This window comes from Haliaeetus leucocephalus, unplaced genomic scaffold (assembly GCF_000737465.1).
Source record: "Haliaeetus leucocephalus isolate CR32 unplaced genomic scaffold, Haliaeetus_leucocephalus-4.0 Scaffold207, whole genome shotgun sequence".
NCBI classification, from domain to species: Eukaryota; Metazoa; Chordata; class Aves; order Accipitriformes; family Accipitridae; genus Haliaeetus; species Haliaeetus leucocephalus.
Window position 1 is genome coordinate 591947 of NW_010972643.1, and position 24383 is coordinate 616329.

At 37.1% G+C, this 24383-nt stretch overlaps 1 protein-coding gene across 3 annotated transcripts in view; it reads right to left on the minus strand.

Moving 5' to 3' along the window:
- Nucleotides 1-24383, minus strand: part of DST (dystonin) — a 306520-nt gene that overhangs the window by 46942 nt on the left and 235195 nt on the right. For all 3 annotated transcript variants that reach the window (XM_010566374.1, XM_010566375.1, XM_010566376.1), the window contains 13 exons: nt 21113-21274; nt 19812-19982; nt 18381-18547; nt 16011-16170; nt 15432-15758; nt 15172-15256; nt 13790-14031; nt 12567-12773; nt 8701-8820; nt 8422-8529; nt 6446-6664; nt 3161-3364; nt 58-289 (listed from right to left, as the gene is read on the minus strand). In XM_010566374.1, coding sequence (XP_010564676.1) covers nt 58-289; nt 3161-3364; nt 6446-6664; nt 8422-8529; nt 8701-8820; nt 12567-12773; nt 13790-14031; nt 15172-15256; nt 15432-15758; nt 16011-16170; nt 18381-18547; nt 19812-19982; nt 21113-21274 — 2404 coding nt within the window. The remainder of the gene's footprint in view (nt 1-57; nt 290-3160; nt 3365-6445; nt 6665-8421; nt 8530-8700; nt 8821-12566; nt 12774-13789; nt 14032-15171; nt 15257-15431; nt 15759-16010; nt 16171-18380; nt 18548-19811; nt 19983-21112; nt 21275-24383) is intronic.

Here is a 24383-nt window from a genome sequence, read left to right on the forward strand (position 1 = left end):
TTTAAATGCTGCAGCTTGCTGCATTTCCACTACATGAAACTTTCCTCAATCTACTACCTTTAGCGGATATATCCTTATCAGTTCCTTCTGAGCGAGCAATCATTTCCTCCCCTCTTTGTTTAAGCGTCTCATACACCGGCTGAAGTTTTTCCAGATCCACTGACACATTCTTATTTTCACTAATTTGCTCTTTAATCTTCTCAACCTCTGCTGAGATCGAAGGTGGCTGCCTCAGACGTTCAACTATGCGTTTCAGACTCTCCAGAGTTGGATCTATCTTGTCATGAAACTGGGAGGGTGGTAAAGGACAGAAAGAAGTGGTAGAGAAATTAAAAAAAAAAACAAAACAAACAACTGAAAAATGGCATCTGAAATTCTCTTGGAAAAAGGTCCTTTAAAATTAACATATTTAACATCTCTATCCAATAGATATATGTGTCACTTGCAATATCCCCCCTCGTGGTTCTTCCCCTCTTTTAATATTTAAATTACAAAAACGACCTTGCAAAATGGTACTTCCTCTCAGATTTAAGAATTTTACTGTGAAGTCTGAGTTTAGTCCTAAAGCACTCCATCTGAAGATATGATACATATGGCAGAATCTACCTGCATGTAGTCCTGCATAATTCATACAGTAGTTTGTACCTTATTTTGGAGAGCCATGGCTTTCTGATTTCATCATTTTAGAAAGATATTTACCTTAATGTTAAATACATACATTTTCATATCAGTATGAAACTGATATCATATCATACTGGCATATAAGCACTGATTAGGATTTGATATGTAAGGTCATTCAAAAAGACGTTTGTTAGCATCCAGATGGTGCTTCTTAGTGCAGTAAAGGTACGTTACTTTCTACAACTAAAAGCACACAACAGTGTGTATTATGTTCACCCACATTTCAATGAGCCCAGGTAGGTGCCCCGAAACTCAATTACAGCTATGTTAACACGGTTCATCCTTTGGTACAGGTCCAAAGTTAGCCTTTACTATATGGATCCAGAGAGATTCTTAAAAATATCTCACCACCATGGCCCTTTCAAATTACAGAAATTAATTAATTGTAGGTGCATTTAATGATCCTCCAGGACCTACAAAAAGCACTCTTGACTACACTTGAGAAAGGTGCTAGAAAGAGCACAGCAAAACAAGATCACCTTATGTGAACAAATAGCTACATCATTTCTATTCAAAGGAATACAGGCAATACAAATGTAATTACTTTTTCCCACTATACAACCCACTTCAAATCAGACTCTGTGACTAATGTTATGGACTCAGTGTTTTTGTTAGAAGTATGAATACCATACAAGCCAGCAAAATGTGTTATGAAAGGCAAGTAGCCTTCCCACATTCAAGACTTCCAAAAAACTGATTGTGGCAACAAAACCTCACAAAAGTGATAAAACCTGAAATTAAATTGGCAATATTCAGGTCTAATTTTAGAACATATATTTGTTGTCAGTACATTCAGTGGGCCTCCTTGTACTCGTACTTCAATGAATGAGACAAGGTGTTTTAGAACTTAAAAGGAAGAAAATGCTAGTCAGTACAACCTCTCATTCTGGCTATAGGTTATGTCCTGCCTTTGATACAAAATGCAATTTAATATAATTTAAATCCTGAAGAGTTAAATAATTATTCTTCCAGGACTGTCTAGACAAACATTGACACAGACATCATAGTACAGAGCTCTGATAATATATATTTACATATCTTAATAAAAAAAGGACATTCTATAAAATTACGTTCTGGGCATTACAGTATTTTGCTTTTCCGTTTGCATATACATTTATGTATATAAAATGAACCTTAAAGTTTTGCATAAATAATTAAGTATGTTCTCAACATCTGATTATATTCTAGCTGTTATCAAAGAATGCATTTTTATTCCTGCTTTCTGTACTTAGCTAGTCCAACACGTTAATGTCTACCACACACAAAGCAGGGACTCGAATACTAAATAAATGTCTTGATTTTCAAATGTGCAGCTCCAAACAGGGGGAGGATCGACCATTTATGATAAAGAAAAACACTGAATCTAAATAATCAGGCATTTTTCACAGGCGTGAATAAGGAAGGTGTTTAGAATGACTGCAAGTATAATATAATGTCTATGAACAGTTCAAAAGCAAGATGATATCTGATGTCACTTTTTTTCCTCAGGTTCTTAAACTCAGTCTGCAGGGGCTAGGAATATGACAAGTACAATGACCTATGACAAAAATTATTTAGAATATAGACTTGATGAGAACTTTAAGGTGTATTTCTTTATTTAGTATTTTAGACCTGAGCAGAATATAGCACTTAATTTCCACCGAACAGAGAAAAAGGGGAATTTCCTATAAAAACAGCAGTATAGAAAAAAAAGTATTTTTAGTCAGGTTTTTGCATGGGTTCATGGACACAGTTTTACTGAGTTCTTTTATGAATTTGGGGTTGAGTAAAAGAATTTCAGTTTGGGTTTGATGACAATTAACCCAATATTTAAAAGTCTCTAGAATGTGACACCTAACAATACTCTATCGAGGTTCACTGCATAGGCTGAGGAACCCGAGATGCGAAGCTTTTGTGGACTTGATCTGAATTTTATACTTATAATGACATTTTGTGAGGTCTAACTTTGCTCACAATACTTCTATGTAACAGTTCAAGCATATCTTACATTAAGTTCTTGTGGGTCTGCAAAAAAGAGCAAATGCTATTACCACTACTAAACTCCCCTCTAGCTCCATTGGTAACAGACTGTAACTAAGGCTGTCAAGTTCTAGATATAACTATACTCAAGTTAACTGATCAACAGTGACATCCATATACAAACAAAGCATCAGCTAGTAACAGACCAGCAAGAGAAAATGGAATAAAGTGAAAATAAAATCCCACATTTTTAGACCAAATGTTCCTTCTTTACTTCAAAATTAAGAAGCAGTAACATTTTTCAACTGCAGAAGTAATAATACTGACCAATATATAAAATTATAACCCCTCAAGAAATAGAAAAATCAATGCCATAAGCAGTGATAGGGACATTCACAGGCCATTAGGTTGAAAAATCCAGATAAAACAGCAGTTTAGTCTTGATATATACATATAAGATGACAATGTCTGATCTTTCCATTTGATTGAATCCAATTATACTTTAAACTTAAATTGATACCTGGGTACACTGAGAAATGGCTTCATCCAGTGCCAGTGCTCGCTTTTTGACATCTTCCTTAATTTTACTGTAAAGGGTGTCAGCTGCCACGTATTTCTCTTGGATAGAAAAACCTTCTCCTGGGCTCAGCTCCAGTAACTGAGGCCCAGTTTTATTCATCTTATCTATATGAGGCTTGTGCTCAGCGATCAGCTCACGCAGTTGCTATAACAAACGAAACAACTTATCAGTTTCTTATGCTTGCAGCACCATATTACAGCTGTCCACACTTCTAACACATCCAGCTGGCAAGAAATTCCAAACAAATACCCTTCGTCCTAATGTAAAGCACAAATAATATCAAATAAAGTTAATGACTGCTCTGCCAGTGATAGCTCCCATTCCAACACAAGAGCTATCCAGGCATGAAACATCACAATTAGGGAGTCACTGGAAAGGTCTGTGCAACACTGTTGTAGGATGTATGATTATAGGTAAAATATAAGATGCTAACTATGCATATGATACTGGCAACAGACATTCCCCATCATATTTAGTACCTATGACAGAAATGGCAACAATATTCTAGACATGTGCATAACACCACCACGTATATACTTTTCATGTTGGTATTTGTCACTTGCCCCAAAGCCTTTCATTGAAGAACATCACAGAAAGAGCTACTGGCATTACAAGATTATTAACTCAAATTATTCTTGATTTAAGAAGAGGAAACTAGCACAAGGAAGGGTCAAAGAAGTCTGTGAAAAGGACAAGGAAGACTGATCAGTAGAGACCTACCAACCTAGTTTTGCAGTCTCCCCTCTGGCCACAAGACCCCTCTGTCTTCACAACAGCACTATTACTTAACTGACACAAAGTTTAACAAGTAATTAGCAAGTAAATTAAATTTCACCTCAGCTGTCTACTCCCTCTCATCATCCACTCCCCAAGTAAGTCAAACTGTGCAGAAGACTCTGCAGAGGCTTGTGGAAGTGAAAGGTCACAAGGTGTCTTCCAACTTGCCAAAGGATTTTGGTTTAGTTTACTTGCACCCGTAGATCTGACAAAAGGGAAAGTTTTTTTGTGGGAGTAGCCTGATCCTTCCATCCAGTTTTATTTATTTTCTCAGCTCATCCCTCCCTTTTCAGAAAAATCTCACCATCTGGTGAGGCACTGTCCCTCTCGGTGCTGTGAACTCCAGGTGTTTCTATCCCATAGCCCCTGTGCAAGCACATGAGAGGCACATACTCTGTTCCTCCCAGTTCAGAGTTTGTTTACATTAATGAAGACATAGAAAAGGGCCTGTATCAGTCTCAGTGTAAATAAATTCTCTTCTCTTCCACTAAGGTCTTTCCCTTAAAAAGAAATCTTGACACTGGCTTGCTTACTTGCTCCTTCCCACAAGAGGAGAGGTTGAGAAGATTGAAAAGACAGTGACCATGACCTTCCACAGTCCCCTGATGACAAAATAGCAATGAAAATACAACCCCCCCTGATTCTAGCTACTTACTGAGAATGTAACTCAATTCGTATACCTTGCAACAAGAAAAAACAACATTTATTAGCAGAGAGGAGGACAAGGTGAAACTAAGAACAGATTGAAAGTTTTTAGAAAATAATTTTGTGTGCTTTATTTTTGTGCACGAATGATTTGACACAAGGCCACATGCGTGCGCGTTTCTGCATCCAAACCTTATGCTAGTACTCTGCCCACAGCTCAGTTCAAACCAAACTGACTGCATGTTACTCACACGGAATCAACTCTATGAATTCCATGACTTGGAACAAAGACAGTCATCAGTAAATACATCAGAACAGAAATGTAAAGTGAATATAGAAAACTGTTTTCAATTCACCTTCAGAACCTTTTTTTTTTTATTATTTAATAGAACAACAAATGATTTGGTCTTCTCCATGATCTATTGGATAAACAATTCCAGTAAACAAGTATTTCACATCAGATTACATGTTAAAATTGCCTGACATTAATCTTCTACTTAACAAACAAATCTCAACTAATGGCATAGCCCAGGGAAAATGCAAAACCAGAAGCTCATCTGAAGGGCCTCTCATGCAAGCAGAGTAATTAAAGTAGATGAGGAACAATCCTGTAAGTAAAGCAAGCATGATTTGGTTCACGGTGACTAATCAAGATAGTTTGTAAAGCTCATGTTATATAGCTGGTCTTAATAGAGCATGTTTGTTCATTGTGGACATAATAGGGAGACAAATGAGTGAACCCAGTGTTGACCAGTACATAAGAGTGGCGCATCTTCATGAAGTGGTCTCAGAGTAAACAAGACTTTGAAGCCAGGGTTCATCCCATCTAACTTGAATCACTTTATTGAGGCAGCTCAAATTAAAAAAAAAACTAGTTACTCTATGTTCAGTAGGGAGAGACGGGTATCTCCAGTACCTATACAGGCTTTGCATGTGCCAAAACATGCAGGTTTTTAACCTTGGTGAGATACATCTGATTCCATGTGATACTAGTAGCCATATATGAAACATACTAATTTTTATCCCAGCTGATTATTCCTCCATCTGAAGAAACCCCATATGGTGGCCAGCCTACAACACTGTTGCCTCTATTTTGTGATGTTATGGTAAACAATTATTTCTTTTAATTATTACATGACAAACGTACTTGACATGAGAAATGATTATGGGATTGGCTAGAATCCAAGCAATCAATTCTTGGCCCCCTAATTGTCCTTCTTCCTGGCTCAGCTAAGTTTAGTTCCAATGATACCAACAAAACAAAAGCCAATTTTTTTACATGTACATAAGATCAACATATGTGTATATTTGTATAGAGACTATACACAAAGGCAGTATTTCACTTTCAGCATGCTGACAGCAGGTACTCCAGTTCTTTAGACAGTCATGTTACACCTTCTTTTGTTTCTTGCTACAATATCCCATGTCTGTTCTTTCTGTTTATGGGTTTGGTTTGTTCCAATACCGACATTAATGTCTAATTTTAAATGTACTTCTTAACTATTAACTTTTGTGTGCTCAGTTCTCTCACTACAATGGCAATTTTTTCCCCTTTAGCCCTCTTTTATGCTTATACATTATTTGCTGCCTTCCCCAGAGAATCTTGTTTGCATGCATGGTTTGGGAAACAGTAGAGGCATGATTGAAAATGTATTTATTTTGTATTATTATTTTAATTAATTCTTTTTTCAACAGAAGCATAACTGTCTGGGTTTTCAGCATTTAGCAGAGTACCTCACAGTTCTAAGCAGAATACTACTTGGCTTTTGACACTTAGTTTTTCAAAACTGGCAAAATGCTTACCCTATGCTCTTCTTGTTGTTGCTTTAAAGTTTCATATTCAAGGGCTGGCGCAGGAAGCTGAGAGATGACTGTTTCTGTTTCAGTTAACCATGGCCAAAACTCTTCGTAAGTCTCCCAGAACTGGTTAACCAGAGACTGAGCCCGTTCCAGCTGGAGGTTTCTCTCAGAGTTCATTTGACAGACTGCATCATATTTCTGTAAGAGGCTTTCCATTTTTTTCTGTAAAATAATATTAACAAAAAATCGCAGTGCATGTTTTTCCACATGTCTATTACCTTAATTTCTAACCAATCTTTGATAATTATAGCACTAAACCACAGTGAACCAAATTTTAGTTTTGATAATGTTTCTACAGTATCAGTGTTTAAGGTCGACAGAATCAATATTGTGGGAGATCAGAATTTGGCAGAGTACTTTCGAAGTAATTATAGCATATTTAATGATATTGATATTTACAAATAACACTTTATCCATAGGGCTTCCAAATATTGATATTTACAAATAACACTTCATTCATAGGGCTTCCAGTCAAGCTGCAAATGATTTGACTGCAGATCTTAGCCCCACTTCCTTACTGAAGACACTTATCTTCAGGGACACTTGGCAGAAACTAAGTTTTCCACAGCATTTCTGAATCAAAGCATCATGAACAATACATAAAAGACTTTTTTTTCTTTTTTTTTTTTTAATCTGGCAAGCGAAGAGGGTATACTGCTGTGCTTGTAGCTTACAAACTTGCAACAGAAACCACAAAACATTATTTTCCATGTTAGCATACATTAATTAATGAGGATATTTTACGATTAATAATATGATAGAATTACAAGGTTTAAACATTACAAAATCTACTGTATTTGGGCATGTGATAACAGAAGAAAGCATCGACCAGCTATACATTTTTCCTGTGGAAGACTGCCCATGTTATCATTTTTATGAAATATTATATGCGACAATGCACATAAATGCTAGCCTTGGAAAAACTAGACGTATAAGCAAGCCATTGAATGTGAAGTAAAGAATCTTCTTTGGCAGAACAAGCTATCCTTTCGTTTGTTATGTCTTGCATGTAAATAAGTATAGAGATGCTATCCAAAGGACGAAACATAGCCCAACACACAGATATACAGTATTTTTGACAAATACAAATATTTAATAGAGACTCACATAAAACTGCTCTCCCTTATGACTACAGTTTCATAGACAGAACATCTAATCTATTTTAAATTCACTTAAGACCAAATCAAATTTATTCAGAGATCCTGCAGCAGAGCACAATTAGTGAAGTATTGTTGCTGAAGGAGTGTGGTCATTGGAAGGACTAAATTTACACAACATATCCAGCCTCACTGTCATTTAGCAAAAAACCCCCAACTAACCCATTCTTAAATACCAACATGAAAAATCTGTCTGTACATATATACAGCCCTAACATCAGGCTGTGTGTCTGTGTGTGTGTGTGTGTAATAAACAAAGGCATAAGAATGCCTTTCATGGGCTGTGTTAGTCAACAAAACGGAATAATTGGCAAGCAAGGTCTACATTGAAATCAGCAGAAATGAAAGATTCACACTGAGGTGCACAGCCATGGAATCCAGCACACATGCCCAGAGCGCCAATGACCCAAGAGAACTGGGGAAGATAAACAGCCAGATTCCAAACACACCATCCCAGATGACTAATACCTGTTCACTCAACCATCTGTTGGCTAAAATACTATTTACCATGGATAAAGATGATAAATGGGGCTCCAAATTAGTGTCGGGCAATGAAACAAGTACAGTGTTTGCTCTTTGAACGTCCTGAAGGAAGGAGAGTTATACGCAACAGCATTTCTTCTAGTATTACAATCCTCTGACTAGAAGTGGCTGTAATTAATGCTTTTTCATTATTTATTTAAAAAAAGACACTATAGGAATCCTTCTACTTATATATTGTCTGCATATCTACTGCTGTAGCTGCAATTTAAGGAACTTTACCTTCATGGTCTCTTTCTCTTCTTCGGTGCATGTGTTCATAATCTTATCCCCAGATTTAACAAGTTCATCTATAGTATCTTTGTGCCTCAAAATCTCCATGGTAAAAGCCTTGAAACACAATAAAAATTGGTCAGCAAAAAAACCCAGAGTACATGGAGCAAAAACTATTTTTGAAGTGCATTATGATGGACTGAAAATTAAATCATGCCAGTACATTTTCTAAATGGAGAGTGTGCCGGCCAATAATTAACATGACAGTTGGAAATGCATTTCTTTTACCTTTTGAACTTGTAGCTGAGCTGTGGTCTGGTCTTGCTCAAGCCTAATATCACCTAGAGACATCAGTTTCTTTTCTGTTTCTGCAATCCAGGCAAATTCAGCATCAGCTGCCTGATCAAACTAAATGAGGGAGACATGAATTAGTTCAGCGGTTCTATAGACATGAAATTAGAATGACTGTTTGAAAAATTTTAAAGAAGATTAAGAAGCATACTTTTGAATTGTTAGAAAGATAGTGGCTCACTTTCCGTATAAGGTTTTTATATAAATGAAATGCAAAGCCCAAAATGGTTCTGAGGGATTGTAATACAAGCAGATTAATTCACAAGCGTGACAAAGCAACAGAAGCAAATACATTTTTCCAAAGCCTACAGCTCTCTAACAGACGTAAGAAAATAAAGTGTTATAAGTCCAGAATTTTAACTAGACTGTTTATTTTCATTTTATTCTACTTTCATGTCTCTTCCATCTCTATGTTTATTATTACTGCTAGTGTTGCAATTATCCTAAGAAATAGTTGTTTGATGTTATCCTTTTAAGATTAAGAGCTGCTTTGGTATTAAATGACAAAGGCAAACCAATCACAATTCAACTAAATCAGTGGAAAAACCTCACTGAATTCAGAGAAGACAGGATTTCATCCGAAACTAGACCTTGGATTAAATGCAAAAATTCTCTGGGGCATTTGGGTGCAGCCAATCCTTTTCCTAAAAGATTAACTTTTGACTACCATTAGTCAACACTTAAATGTTTCAGAAATTACCTCAAAGCACTAAAGTAATGAGAGTATTTAAAGGATCTATTTCCTACTACTTTGTGAAGGAGACCATGAGATCCTGAAAAGAAGTACATGGGGATCTAATGTAAGACCAAATTTAAAAAAGAAGTCATGCATTCCCTCTTCAGCTCAAGCTTATAGGCATGTATCTTAGCACACACACACTGCAGTACTCAGAACATGGGCAGCTTTGAGCTTGAGCCACAGAGAATATTAGATGGGATGATCAGATGCACAAAATGGTCACCATAAAAACTACTAAGAACTTATTTATTTAAAACTCTGACCTCCACTGCAAGCAGCTGAACATTAATATGGCTCTGAGTTATTGTGGAAGTCTATCAGGACATTTTAGGTCAGAACCTCCTACTTGTGTTGTTGATACCCACACTTTCCTCAGAAGTCTCTTTCGAACCACTCTCAGTCCCTCATCTTTTAAATCTGCTGGTCTGTGCCTTTGTGCTTGTAGACCATGACAGCCCTGCTCCTGTAACGTAGCTGGAGTTCAGTTTAGCCACACTACATGAGTCTTGTCTTAGTGCTTAATCATGAGTCACACAAAAACAAAAGAAGCAGTTCTGAGATTTCATTCTTAGTCAAACTTTTTCAGCCTTTATATCTGTTACATGAAAAAGAGCATAAACATTCTTTTTCACTATATATCATTTCTCATTTAGAGTAAGAGAAAGTAAGTTTTGTCCTAAATATTGTGACTTCCTAATAGAAAGGTATGTTCTGAAACAATCGGTACTGTAAAACATTAGCATGAAGCACATGCACCAGTGGTAGTTAAACCCTGGCTTTAGAAACTGCAGTTCACAACCAAGCTCTTCAGAAGCCCATCTATTTATGATCCAAATGAAGGAAATTAAGCAGGTGATTTCAACTGTGTTAGATGTACAAATTAACTGAAATGTGACTTCCTGATACCAAATAACCATGGGTATGTATGTAATATTGAGCAAATATTTAATGGAAATAACAAAATCAAGGCATGGCAGTGAAACTTCTAGGTTACACAGCATCAAGGAAGGACAGGATTCTAAACTCTGTTTGCTGAGGGTATAGGATTTCCAATTTGTGATGCTCAAATATAACATTAAGAAATAAAAAGCACAAAGTGGTACTCTCTGTATCCAGAATTTGAAGGATTTTCTTCTCATTGAGCATGACAGTTATTTATTGAGCCCTGAACTTCACTTGAGTCACTATAAAATCATCTATTTCATCCCCACCTAGTTTAACCAAGCATAGTTCATTGTGGTACTTTTTCTTGTAACCAGGAATGACTGACTTCCAAATATGATGACATTGTGATTTGCTCTGTGAATGCTTTCTAAAGCACTCTCTGTGGCTACTTTAGAGTGAAGAACAAGTAAGCCAAAAGTAGAATCTGACCTTCTGTTTCTATGTAGCACTCCTTCACTAGGGTAAGACACCAACCAATGCCTTCAGTATTGAGAAATGAAGATTAAAACATGTAGCTAAATTTATCTCTAGGATAATTCTATCCATGTGGGACCATTTTGCCCAAGTAGTTAAAAACCAGAACATTGCATTAGTTTATTGAGCCGTCCAGCTTCCATTCACAAATGAAACAATATGCTTACCCGTTCATACCACTTACTGCATTTCTCACCTTGGCCCAGTAACATCTAGCACGAACCCCATCAAACCATCATGTTCTTAGTGGCTTTGTCCTCTACCCAAAACCTTTTAACAGTACAGGCACTTGAACTAGTTGCCACAGGGCAAGCTTACAGAGCACTAGCGTCTCCAAAAATATTTTTTATTTTGCATGGTTCTTCTCTGACCTAAATGGAAAGTAGCTTATCCTTCACTGGAAGTGTGTTACACCACTTGATATTTATCATAGAATATAGTGTAGAGGTGTGTATCGTGGTGATGTGAATTGGGCTGAAGTGGAGGTTAGGGGTATGCAGGACTCATGTGCAACATGCCGTTGCAACATAGGCTAGTGGAGCAGCAGCTCTGGACCTTTCATGCCTGGACCTGAATCTGCTGAACTTGTGCTACAGGACACAACATACTCACAGAATTCAGAAAAGTTGCAGAGCCAACAAATACTCTCCTATCTCACCTTATCACTCACTAAAAAAAAAAAAAAAAATCACCCTTCATTTTTGAGTATTTGGTTAATGAGACAAGGTAATATTCATAGCAAACCCCTTAAAAAGAAACATGACGTTATTTTTAACCTCAGTTACAAGGAGGTCTGAGTTACTTGTCAGCCTCTTTTAGTTGGCTTGGAGCAAACTTTGAATATATCACACATGCTTTCTCCTTGTCCTGTTACAACTGTTTATGGGAACTATTAGCAGAAACAGAAATCTCCACCAATATTTTTATGCCTGAACTGTAGGCAGACACTGGAAAATTATGTTTCCCCGATGTATTTATAAGCAAGCTTAAATATGGGACTATTTAGTGATGAAATCAGAGTGCCAGTTCTCAAAGTGTATGCATATATATATATACACACACACACACACCTCTGTGCACGTATAGAAACCTCCACATATTAAATAACTCAAGTTTTGAGCCCCAAGAAGAAAAGCATTGTGGATATGAATAAAAGCAATTGTTATTTAAATCCTCCACTACAGCTTGAACAAGATGATCCAGCTTTTAATTGTGTAAAGTACAGAGGAGCTAGACAATCAGCTGATGCTAAAAGGTGTGGCAACTCTAGTGATTTCAGTGTTGCATCCAGTAAAATTGGCTGGGGATCTGGACCATATTTTACTTAACACAACATGACCTGCAAAAGACATGGGCCATTCGAGTTCTTACTTAACCAAACTCCCATTTAAGGAGCCACAGGTTAGTCACAACAATTTTAGCTAGAAGACTGATGTTTGTGTCAACAAAAAGGCAGACAACTACAACACTGTACAGATTAGCTGAGTTCTGGGATTCATATCTTAATAGTGGAGTCCCATTGCATTCAAAATGGGCCTTTTGTGGATCAAGCACAACAAACTCTTGGCAACACTGTTAAAGGACTTCTTATGCTCAGGTACGTGTGGCCAGCAACTCTTACGGCCCAAAGAACAGTTTTCAGTACCTGCTGGGATCTCAGGATGGCAGCATCAATCTCATCCACCTTCTGAGAGATTGTGTCACTCACTAATCTGTAACGCTCGTTGTCCTCCGTTATCATCTTGTCAAGCCCCTCTCTGGCCCTCCACGGCACCAGCTCCAGGAAGGCACTGCCAATTTCATTCAGAGTGTCCAGTAAGCCTTTGTTGTTCTTTGCTTCCTTTTTCAGCTCCTGAAAAAGGCCATTTGAAGTAAACATGCCAGCATATGAGCTGAACACACACAGCTTGGAAGTTTTTTAATTCTTTCAACTACTCTATGAGTCGAGAACTGAAATGTTTCCCATGCAAACCAAAGGGATAAATTAGCACACTTATTTTCAACTCAGTTGTATTAGCTTTTTGATACTGTAAACTGTTTGACAGTAAAGTGGGTGATTCTCAAATTTTCTACAGAATATATCTTAAATATATTTCTTCAGTCAGTATGACAGTCTGAAATTCTTTGTAATTTTGTAAGAGTTGTTAGTACTTAATGAAGCAACCAAAGAAAATAAAACTAACGGATATTCTTTGCAACCTGCAACTCCATAAGGAACTAAATCACCAGCAAGTGAAATCAGGCATGCAGTAAAGCAAAATATGATGAATTCAAGTGATTTATTAAATGAGCAAAGACTGGATTAAATTCCAATCAAATCATCACACAATGCTTCAGGAATGAGTTTTTACCTGTACAGAAGCCCCCACTGCTGTTTCATTTCTTTTTATATATATATAAGAAATTTAACAGAAAGATATTTTTTTTTAGCTTCTCCCGAACCCCACCATCCAGTTTATACTACAATTTTTCTTTTGAAATAAATATTGTTAAACAAGATTAGTAATATATATATATATTTAAATGCTGACTCTTTATACTTTAGTTGTGACATGGATAAAATCCTGTAAAGAACCAAAATAACTTTGTTTGACAACTGAAGAGTTTTCCCAGGATTAGGTAGCTGCTTGCATAAAAAGGAAATGTTGTGCTTCTCTTGTGCTAAAAATAAACCTCAGCCCAGTTTCATAAGTGATTATAACAGATGACTCTGGAAAGTGAGTTTGATTCTTAAATACTGTTACATTTAGTCAAATGATCTGATGCCAAAATTAGTTATTCAAAAAGCAACTTCATGCCAAACATAAGTTAACACAAAACCTAGCTGAATCACACAGCAATAAATAATTCACAGGTTCTAAAACCTACTTTTTGTCTTTCTTGTACTTGGCTTAATTCTTCGCCCTTTGGTATTTGAGTTTCATATGAGAGTAACTCCACCTCCACTTTGTCAAGCCATTTGCAAAGCTCCTCGTGAGTTGAGTGAAGTTGACCTGCAAGCTGCAGAGCCTGCTCTAAGGTCTTGGATACATCAGAACTCAATTTTGTAATGTCTTTGTATCTCGCTTTAATGCCTTCCAGTTTATCTTGAATTATTACAACTTCATCACCTAAAATATCAGAGGGATGTTATTTCCTGTGATCACAAATATTTAAAAGCAAAAAAACCCACCCCAAACCCAAATCCCAAACCCCACCTATTGCAGAAATCTCAGTATTTAATATATAAAATAACCCAAACAAGATGACAAGGTCAATCCTCAACCATTGTAAATTATCCTACTGTCACTAAAATCCACAGAGCTATGAAGTTTACCTCAGCTCAGGATCTGTCCTTCTGTCTTTTTTCTGCTTAACTAAACTGTTAGAAAGTAAGGACTTAGATGCAATACTTAACACAAATGTTCTAAAAAAAAATCCACCCTTAAATTCACAATTCTTCTTATAAAGGCCAAAAAAAATTATAAAATTTTAAGTGTTATTTAAAATGTGAAGGAAAAAAAAATCAACAAAATACTAATTAGATTTTCAATTACAGTAATATTTGACATCACTGTACACCCTTATTACTATCCATTTGAAACAGAACTCAAAAGGCTAAATTAAAAACAAGGTACTGAAATTTATTACTGTATATTCAGATTTCATTAGAGACTATATATAATGCCTAAGTTTGGAACAGAAAGAATAGCCCCCCACCCCCAACCATATGTGTGTCTTAGAGAGTTCAAGAACTTCATAAGTACTGGAAAATCCAGACAGATGTTGATCTACAGAACAGACACATTATGTAAAACTGTAATGCAACTTTTCCCACAGTATTAGCTCCAGTGGACGAAGCTTTCCTCTTGCAGTAAAAGGTAGTCTAGTATCTTGTTCATCTGTGGATGCCTGCAGGGAATTGACTGCATCCACTGCCAAAAAGCCCTCCAATTATGAGTAATGTCCATAACTTGCTATTAGGAATGGAATGGAGGTTCACTAAAATAATGATCTACTGAAAAAAAAAATCAAGGATTCAAGGGCCAAATTCTCTACAGGCAAAAAAAGGACTTTTGCTCACTTACGTTAATAGTAAAATTGGCCTCAAAGCATAACCTACCTTGACCTCAAACCTTTATTAAAATGAACAACTACAACTGCTTTAACCAGCAAATATGGACTAACAAGTTCCACTTCAATTTTCTGATAAGCACTTACAAGTACAAGAAAAAAAGCCTGATGAATCATAGTTTTATATAAGCTCTCACCTGTTGTTTGCTTGAGAAGCTCTAAGCCATTTTGTATAGCCAAATCAACATTTTGTTTCCTAAGAAGAATCTCCTCCTGAAGATCCTAGGAGAAAAGGCCATTTGTGTTAGCACAGACATCACAAATTATATTATTTTTGTCTGGAATAAGCATATTGCCATTTTAAACAAAATATATTAATGAAAAAATAAATGAAGTATGGAAATATAAATCAAATTTAAAAATGAATTAAATAATAAATGAACAGAAATCAAAATACCAGTAGTTCAGAGTGCTGTTTCTCAAGCAATTCTGTGTTGCAATCTTGGACTGACAATTTGCTCAGTTTATCATGGATTTCATTCAGCCAGTTCATCAATTCAACTTCATCCTCCCCAAAAATCTGAGCATTGCTGTAAGCTTGCTGAAGAAGTTCAGACCTGCTGTTGCTCTTCTCTTGAATCTCAATGTATCGGGCCTGAGAAGAATCTAGCTTTTCCTGCACCATATCTTTATCTTCCCTGGAGCTCATAGTCTTTAGAGACTGACCAGTGCTAATGGCCTGAAGTAAACTCTTATTGTGAACTAGGACATCATCTTCTAGGGCCTATATTTTTTTAAATAATGAAGAATAATGGAAAAGAAAATCAGAAAAACATAAGAGTAATGTAAGTGGAACTCAATAAAAACTGAACGAAAAAGGACATATTGCCAACGTAAATACATAAAACTCAAATTACAGAAAAAAAATTCACTATGGTAAAACATAGGTATACCGCAACACCTTTGCCAGTTGTGTTGTAGTTTATAGAACCATCTAAAAAGAATTACACAAGCAAGTGTGTGGTTTGTATCTTACTTTATGCTGAGAAATTTGCTGCTCCAGTTTGGAGGCCTGTGTTCCAATGGGTTCTGCATTTGCAAGCCTCTTCTCTGTGGTGGTCAGCCACTCCACCAGCGGCTCCAGAGCTTCATGGAACTGCTGTGCTACCACCAAGATGCCTTCCAACTGACGGTTCCTATCAACATGCCAAGAGAAAGGTTATTTTTTTTGATGAAGTAAGTGTGAAATAGGTTAAAAGAAAAAAAAAAAAAGCCCCTTGAATCCTTTGCAAAGAAAAAGAAATAGTTGTCTTATTGTAGGAACCAGTCACCACATGAAATAGAAATATATCCATGATACTCAATGAAAACCAAGGTAAAGTAAAAATAAAATAAAATAAAAAACCCCAAACAACTCTGATGCTGTTTGAAACTCTTTTAGCTAATATGCAAGTTTTGCAAATAAAAAGAATATAACTTCATTCATATAATTTTTGCTAAAAATAATCTAGCACTCAATTCAGCAAAACATTGTTTTATACCCAATTAGGATAGTTCCCAAGTTTCTAGCTGTCTTTAAGCATGAAGTTACATTCCCTTGACTATTATACATGTTTTAAAATTAGGCAAGGGCCTTACTGAACCAGAACATGTTGTCATGCTTCCTCAGCATTGTAAAATATCTTTAAACATTTGTTCAATGATGTGAACATAACTATTTGGCTCTACTTTTGCTTCTCTTGTTCTGGATAAAAGCTCTCAATGAAGTTAGTGAGACAATGTTAATAAAGCACAGAGACTTGACTTCCAAAATAAAAAAAGCAGTATCTAAAACATTTCTGTTTCAGATTATTACACTTCAGAGAAGGCTCTTGATTACAGGAAGAGTATTCTCTACAGCCACTGTTGAACAAATTTCATTCAAGCAGACTTTTAAGAGAGATTTGCCCTACATGAAAAACATCACAATATTGTCTTTCAAGCAAGGATCTCATTCCAGATAAAAGCTATGTTCATACATGCATCCCAAGGCTTATAAACAAGGCAGACTTGACACACTTAGCCACAGAACACTCAGTGAAGTACTCCACACAGTTTTCAAAATCACCCTTAAATCTCCTCTTCATTTCTAGAGACTGTCCAAAGAAAAATGGAGACAAGCTTGCAGCTAGCGGATGGCTTAGAAAAAGTTGCAATTTGATTTTTAATTAAATATCACCAGACTGGGAGAATAATATTAAATTAAACATGACATTAACATTTACGCAGCTAATGAGTCAGATTCCTTCAATTAAAAAAAAAAAAGGAAATAATGGTCTTTTAGTGGTTGACTCTGCTAATTAAATAATCATATTATTAGTATGAGGTAACAAAAGAGGTTTAGAGTAAAGAAACTAAAGAGAGGCTACCAGAGGGAGTAGGAGACAACAGAGATGAGTTCAATGCTACTCTAATCACCCAAATCCCAACACATCCCTTTGTTCTTCACTGTAAGGCTTCACTGTTCACTTAAATTCCTTTTCTTCAACTTTCCAAGTCCTTTCTTGTTGTCAATTATATGTCTTTTTCAGGCCACCACTTATGCACACTCTTCTCTCTACTGTGAACAAGGCTGTCCTTTTTGAAATCTCCACCCAGAAAACACGTTCAGCAACCCTTTCAACACAGATTTCTTCAAAGACACTTTACAGTTCATAACTTTCCTGGTATTTTATATGTTGACAACAACTCATAAATCTAAGCGTGTGTATACACAGATACTGAGTGTATGAGGTTTTTTTTTAATTGGAACTTGAATTGGACTGCAATACCTTTAAGAGACAGTGGTTTTTTCTGTGTTGCTAGACTCTATCTACATACTTTGATGGTCCTTTTTCTTCTTGAGAACTAAGGGAGCTCAGCACATTGCATAAGTACATCAGCAACTGACAGTATGAGGATCTAAGTTTTAGAAACTAATTATATGGATGACACCAAACAGAAAAAGGGAAGAAAAGCTGAGTGGTCCCTCTCTGTAGCAGCATGTCTGGATTTTGAAGTTCCAAGGGAACATCATTATTACTTGTTACGTGTAAAATTTGCACTTGATTCTACGCAAAACAGGTTCTTGCATCAAGAAACCTGCATTCTAATGAACTAATAGATAGAATATTCAGAAGATACATATGCAGTTAATCCCAGCAGATTGTACCATCTTAGGCTAAACTGTTTTTAAAACCTTTTGGTCCGTTCAAGTCGCTTCTCTCCACTTTTCCTTCAGAGGACCAATTATATCAACATCAAGACATAATAATGTAATAACAAGAATAATACTTAGATTAGAACTATAGAGTTCCACATGCTGCTTTGAATCATCTATCACATGCTATGTCTACACTTTTCAAATCCATGAAAGAATTTCAAATACCTTGTTTCAGCTTTACTGAGCAATGCACTCCATCGACTATCCAGGAAACTCAACTGTTTCAAGATTTTCACTCTATCAGCAGGTTCTGCTGACTCTGCAATTTTCTCCCCTTCACGCTTGATTACCTCAACGGTAGGCTTGCGGTCATCCAGCAACCTCTGGAGAAGCTACAAGAAAGCAATCAGGCACCAGGTTATTAAGAAACGTTGTAATAACACAAGTCTAAAACCAGAAGGAGCTAAGAGTTCTTGAAAGTGTGTTAAAGGAAAAAAAAGAAAAAGCAATGCCTATATTGTGATGAAAGCGTGAATAATGCTAATCAAAGAGACACCCCCCCCCCCCCCCCCCCCCTGCCACCCTTTTTAGTTTCTCGATTGTTTTGGTATGAACAGCACAGTTTCAGCAAGCCCAAATGCACGCCTTGGTTTCTATCGGGTAAAGATGTGTGGCAGGCCAAAGACTGAACATACAGAGGAAAAAGTTCTTTTTAGTACCATTGAGGGAAACAAGCTGTTTAGAGTATCCAATACATTTTATAGGAACATTTTTGACAAAGCTGCATGCCCTTCTAGATTTGACAACACAAAGATAATTCTGATATATATTAGAGATAGGAAAATAGATATAAAAAGCTGTTGTATAATAGGCTCATCACTTGTTTGAGATACAATCAAGTTCACTGATCTAGTCCAGTAAATTAATTTCTCCATGAAGACCCACCTCTGTCTAAAATCCTCCCTTCCTCCATTCTCTAGTTGCCCTTGGAAACATTAACATTTCATCTCTGCAGATACCCCAACATGACAACCCGTATTGACCATAACTTTATAATAAATCTCTGGGTGGCAGTGAGCCGCACAGTCCAACTGCACGGACTGTATGTTTCATGAGATACATTATGGTCCTTTTTTCTATAACCATTATGAAAATTTGCAAAAGTTGACAACACTGACAACACTTCTACATTAGCACAGGCCAATTCCCAACAGCATTCCAACTAATTACCAACAACAATCAGATCACAATCAGGATCAAGAGCCAAGTATTTAAGTCCATAATCTGCAATACTACCTTGGAATTATTACAATGAAAATTTACCAGTTTTTATTTCCTACTTTGCAAATGGCCAGACACTGGATTTTATGCTTTCTCTTTTTCCAATGGACCTTTAACAATCCCTTCCAGATACTGTTAATAATTCTAACCAGAGCTCAGATAGCACAGCGTTACTCTGTCTTATATCCCAGAAGAAAAGCACTTCTCCCAACCCTGGACAGATTCTTGAGTATCGAACAGATGGCTGCTTTAAACACCTCAGCACACTTCAATGTAACATAAACACTTGAACAGATTTTATGCTTTGCCAAAGACTGGGAATTTATTCTCATTCATCCAGTGGAAGGAGAGGTATTCTGAACGCATTTCACCTACTTTCTGTTCTTGTATTTGGGCCTTCACAACTTTAAATTCAGCAGATGGTGGTTTCTGATTAGCCACAAGGTCTTCTGTATCAATGAGCCAGCTAAGCAGAGATTCAAGAGCATCCTGAAATCTCCCACAGTGAAGGAGGGCCTCCTGCAATTGCGCAGCACGCTGGGCAACCTGAAAAAAGTAGAGGATCAAACTGTACTCACCTTTTCTTTTTATTTCTGTGAAATAAGTAGCCAAAATCTGTAGGACATCTGGCAATATCACTAACAAATACTCTCATTTTCATAGCTATTCATAAAAGCACTATGGCACAATTTAGCATTGATGTCTTGGAGCTACAGACATCCAACAAAGAGGTTGACTCCCAGTAAATCAGACTGCTCTAGTAGTTTCTTACAACAGATACTCCTGTTTTATATAGCTACAGTATTATGAAGTATACTGACAGGATGCTTGTGTTTCAGATGGTCTTTATTTTCCTTACAGGAAGACCATGCCAGGAACCCAAAGTAGCCCCTTAATAAGGGGCAATAATCCCTTCAAAGGGAAAAAGAAATAGGAAAGGAGAATGCAAATAGGTGAACCACAGGTGCCTGTCGTTCTGCTGCATCACTCCTCCAAGAACACAGAGCAGAGCAAAATGAGCGCTGTTTCTACTTCTCACCCTTTCCATTTTCCAACACCAGCTACTGCTGGAAGAGGAGTCTTCAAAAGCATAGAAAAACATCTACAGACAGTTTTCCAAAGCAGTAGCACCTTCCAACATCTCAAGCAATACAATCCTTAAGGTGCTACAAAGGAAACGTGCCACTAGTCACACAAAACTGAGATGTATCACTGCTCTGTGCACTGTGCAGGTACAACAGTGTATGTGAATGAATACAACAGAGTGAAAAAAAGTGTGAACAAAGACTGAGGAACTACTTGAAAGTGGCTGGCTACAAATGACATAGCTACCTTTCCCATGGATGTGTCACAACTCCAACCTCTTTGAGTGAGTTAACAAACTCACCTGCTCTGCTTAAGCAGGAAGCAACACATAGTCCTAGAGGAGTCTTTCCTGAATAAAAATCCAGGACAGACCTACAGAAAGCTTGACAAAACCTTATAAATGACAGTAATACCTCTGGCTACTAGCGATATAAATCTTATCCTCAGAATTACCAACAAAGTGATTGTGTAAAGTAATATAATTCACATTCTTAGGGAATATTTAATTTCCTGTATTTTGAAAGACATCAGCAAGCAAATAATCAAAAAGCAAAACACAACCAAAGCAGAATAGTATACAAAATAATAACCTTCTTATTAAGAGTCTTCCATCGTGTGTTGACATCTTCAAGGTCATGTTCAAGATTTTCTATGTTGGTACTTTTAGCAGCACTTTGAATAAGGCCTTGACCCAACCAATTTACCTCCTGTTGTTTTACTTGCAGGGGTTCAATTTCTTCTTTTTGAAATACCTGCAGGTGAAATCCCAGACACACATGAAACATTGTATCTTCTGACATAAATTACATTTGTGTTTACATCACAGTATGCAACAAAAAAATGGCTGAAAAATTGGTGTCTAGAAGAAAGGAAACCATTTCTCATCAGCACCTTCCTAAAAAAATTTTAAAAAATCTAAACAGAATAGACTCAATCTAAACAGTCTAAATGCAATATACCATAGAGGGAAAATGATCTACATTTCCACGAGTAGTTTTAGACAGGAAGGAAAGGGAGAGAGAGAGAAGGGGGGAAAGATGGGGGGGGGGGTGTAGGAAAAAAGAAAGAACTTCTAATAGAGGAAAAAATTCAAGACCAGAGAAACTTATCTCTCTGCTTAATTATCGATCTACAAAATCTACCAAGAAAACGGCCAAAAGGATTGTTAGGTTGTCCTCAAATAAACACACAGAGAGACAACTGGGCATTTTTTTCCAAATTAGGACAAAAGCAAAAGTTTTAAGTTAAAGAAGCAGTGAAGGAAAAGATATTTTAAGGTAGTTTTTAGGAGAACAGAATGGTAACAAGCGAGGAGAAGGCACTACAGATGCTGCTGAAACAGTATCCCAGTGGATGCCCGGGAGAATAGGTTTTCATTCAGAGGAATATTCTTGCAAATTGCCAGGGCTTTGACCGTACCCAAACAGCAGTTTGAGCAGTTTTCTGTTTGCTTTATTTTACTCTTTCAGGTATTTAAACTTTTTGAGAGCCAGATTATTAACATTAGCAACAGCAATGTAATCTCCATTTGTATTCAGCTCCATTAGGCTGCACTGACACCAGTGTCAATGAGATCAGAAAATGGCCTGAAGACCCTGAATTAATTACACAGGCCAGTGAAAAATAACCAATGAATAAACAATGCTAAAGAATGCTCAACTTTTGACCCTAAATCCTTCTATTTCTATAGCAGCATTCAGTAACAGTTTTGGTGTACACTTAGTGCATTCAAAGCAACCTTTCTCAGTGTGCTGAAAAGCAGGGATCACTTTGAACACACCAGTGACTCTCCCCTTTTGCACCAAACACAGTCTAGCAAGTGATTGCTTTTAAAGCAGCAGACCTCAAGTGGCTGAGCACGCTTCCACCAGCTTGACAAGTCAATCTAGAAGCTAAAGCAACTACAAAAAACATGAGGGGTAAAATAAATTAAGCACCCCTAAGATTTTTGTTACTGCGGACAGAAAAACCTGAATACTGTAAGACTGTGGTTACATGAAAACTGAGAGTGTGCAACCAGCTGGCTGCTCCCAGAAAAAGGAAAACACTTGTGTTTTTCTTGACTGTAGGGTAGCGAGGAGGCAGAATAATATTTCCACACATAATCAGTAACAAATTCTTCTTTTATGTGCCATAAAGCCTCATCTTTTGAGAACAACATCCTACCACAGAGAGGACTGATGTCCATAATCTGCCCTTTAAAAACACACACATTCTTTGCGGAGAGAAGCTTAAAATAAATTACAATTATTGCTGAGGCCAAAGTTTACCAGAACAACTTAGCAACAAAGCTTGAAGTATCTCGGATTTCAACCAGAGTGGGAAGAAAAAAATTACAGACCCAACAAACACCCTTTCCTTATTACAAAGCTTCACTTCTTACTCTCTTACCTCATCCACCACTCGCAAAGCACTGCAAGATCCTGCACTTGTAAAATACTACCGTAATGTCAGATCTGCTTTCTGGCACGCAAATGCAAAAGGCAGCTTTCAGAAGAGGCGGCAAGCCTTTAATCTGCCTGCTGTGGAAACCACAACGATCTGATACTGTCACTTATACCTTGATGAGTAAGGCTGCTCAGGCTGAACACGTGCTGTAGCTGCCCTTGAATGGCATCGCCTGGAACCACACTCTGTACAAACACTGAGCACCAACACTGGTGCAGGATGAGGCGCTCCGCATCGGGTGTAACAGGCACCAGCTGGGCAATAAATAACCCTGCCCCACACAGCTGGAAGTCATCATCCCTCTCAGAATTTGCCTCCAATTCATTTTCTATGCTGACCATCTCACTTATTTTGGACACCCCATGTGTGCTGTGCAAATGATACTGATTACCACATCTGCTGAATTAATAAAAAATTTTACATTTTTGCAACAGCAACGAAACTTAAAGAAGGCTTTAAGCAAATATCTTTAAGGCTGCATTACAACTATTGCACAAATCTACGTGGGTTTGTTTAAATTACCTTGTTAGACAATAGGCCATTGCAGACTCTATCCAAGGTGTCTTGGATTCCAGTAGTCCAGATATTGCCTTTACTTCTCCCTGGGAAAGCTTTTGGACAGTTTACAGTACTATCTAATTCAAGCTGTTGAACAGAAAATGCCATTTCATTCGAGCCTGTACGTGCTATACTGGATTCCCCTGTATCAGATAAAATCTCATATTTTGCTACATCCAAGTCACGAGTATTTACAGCAACATTTGTGTAATAAACATCTACATGAGGAGGTTCATCATCCACATAATCCTCCTCTACTGTTGTGACTCGTGTTTTAATTTCTTCATGAACTTCATACGCATTTTCCACTTCATTTTTGTCGAGGGAAATACTTCTTCCATCACCTTGAAAAGAATCTTCATGTGACAGAGTTTTCTCTTTGAAACCCTGTAAGTGAGAGTATTTTCCCCCAATCTCTTCCTGATCAGTCTCACATGTCTGTGCATTGCTTTGTTTCACTTCTCCGGAGGGTAAAATGTCATGCAAAGCCAATCGGCAGATTTCTTTGACAGGGACACTACTGCTTGCAAGCAGTGGGGTTTGCTGCTCTCTGCAAATTGCTGGGAAATATGGTCTGAACTGACCTACTGCATGGATATCTTCTGCAGAAGATAAACTTTGTATTTGAGTTTGCTCCTCTGCTAACAGTGTATCTTGTTTTTCTTCCCTTTCTGTTGGAGGGCTACATAAACCAGAATCATCCTCTTCTGAGGTAAGAGAATTCGTACCCCATTTGCATTTGCCCAATCTAGCTGTATCTGAGATATCAGCAGTTTCGTTAAAGGAGCTTTCACTTTTATTTGTATAATCTGAAAAGTTGGGTGGAACAAACATTCTCCATGATCGCCTATGCTC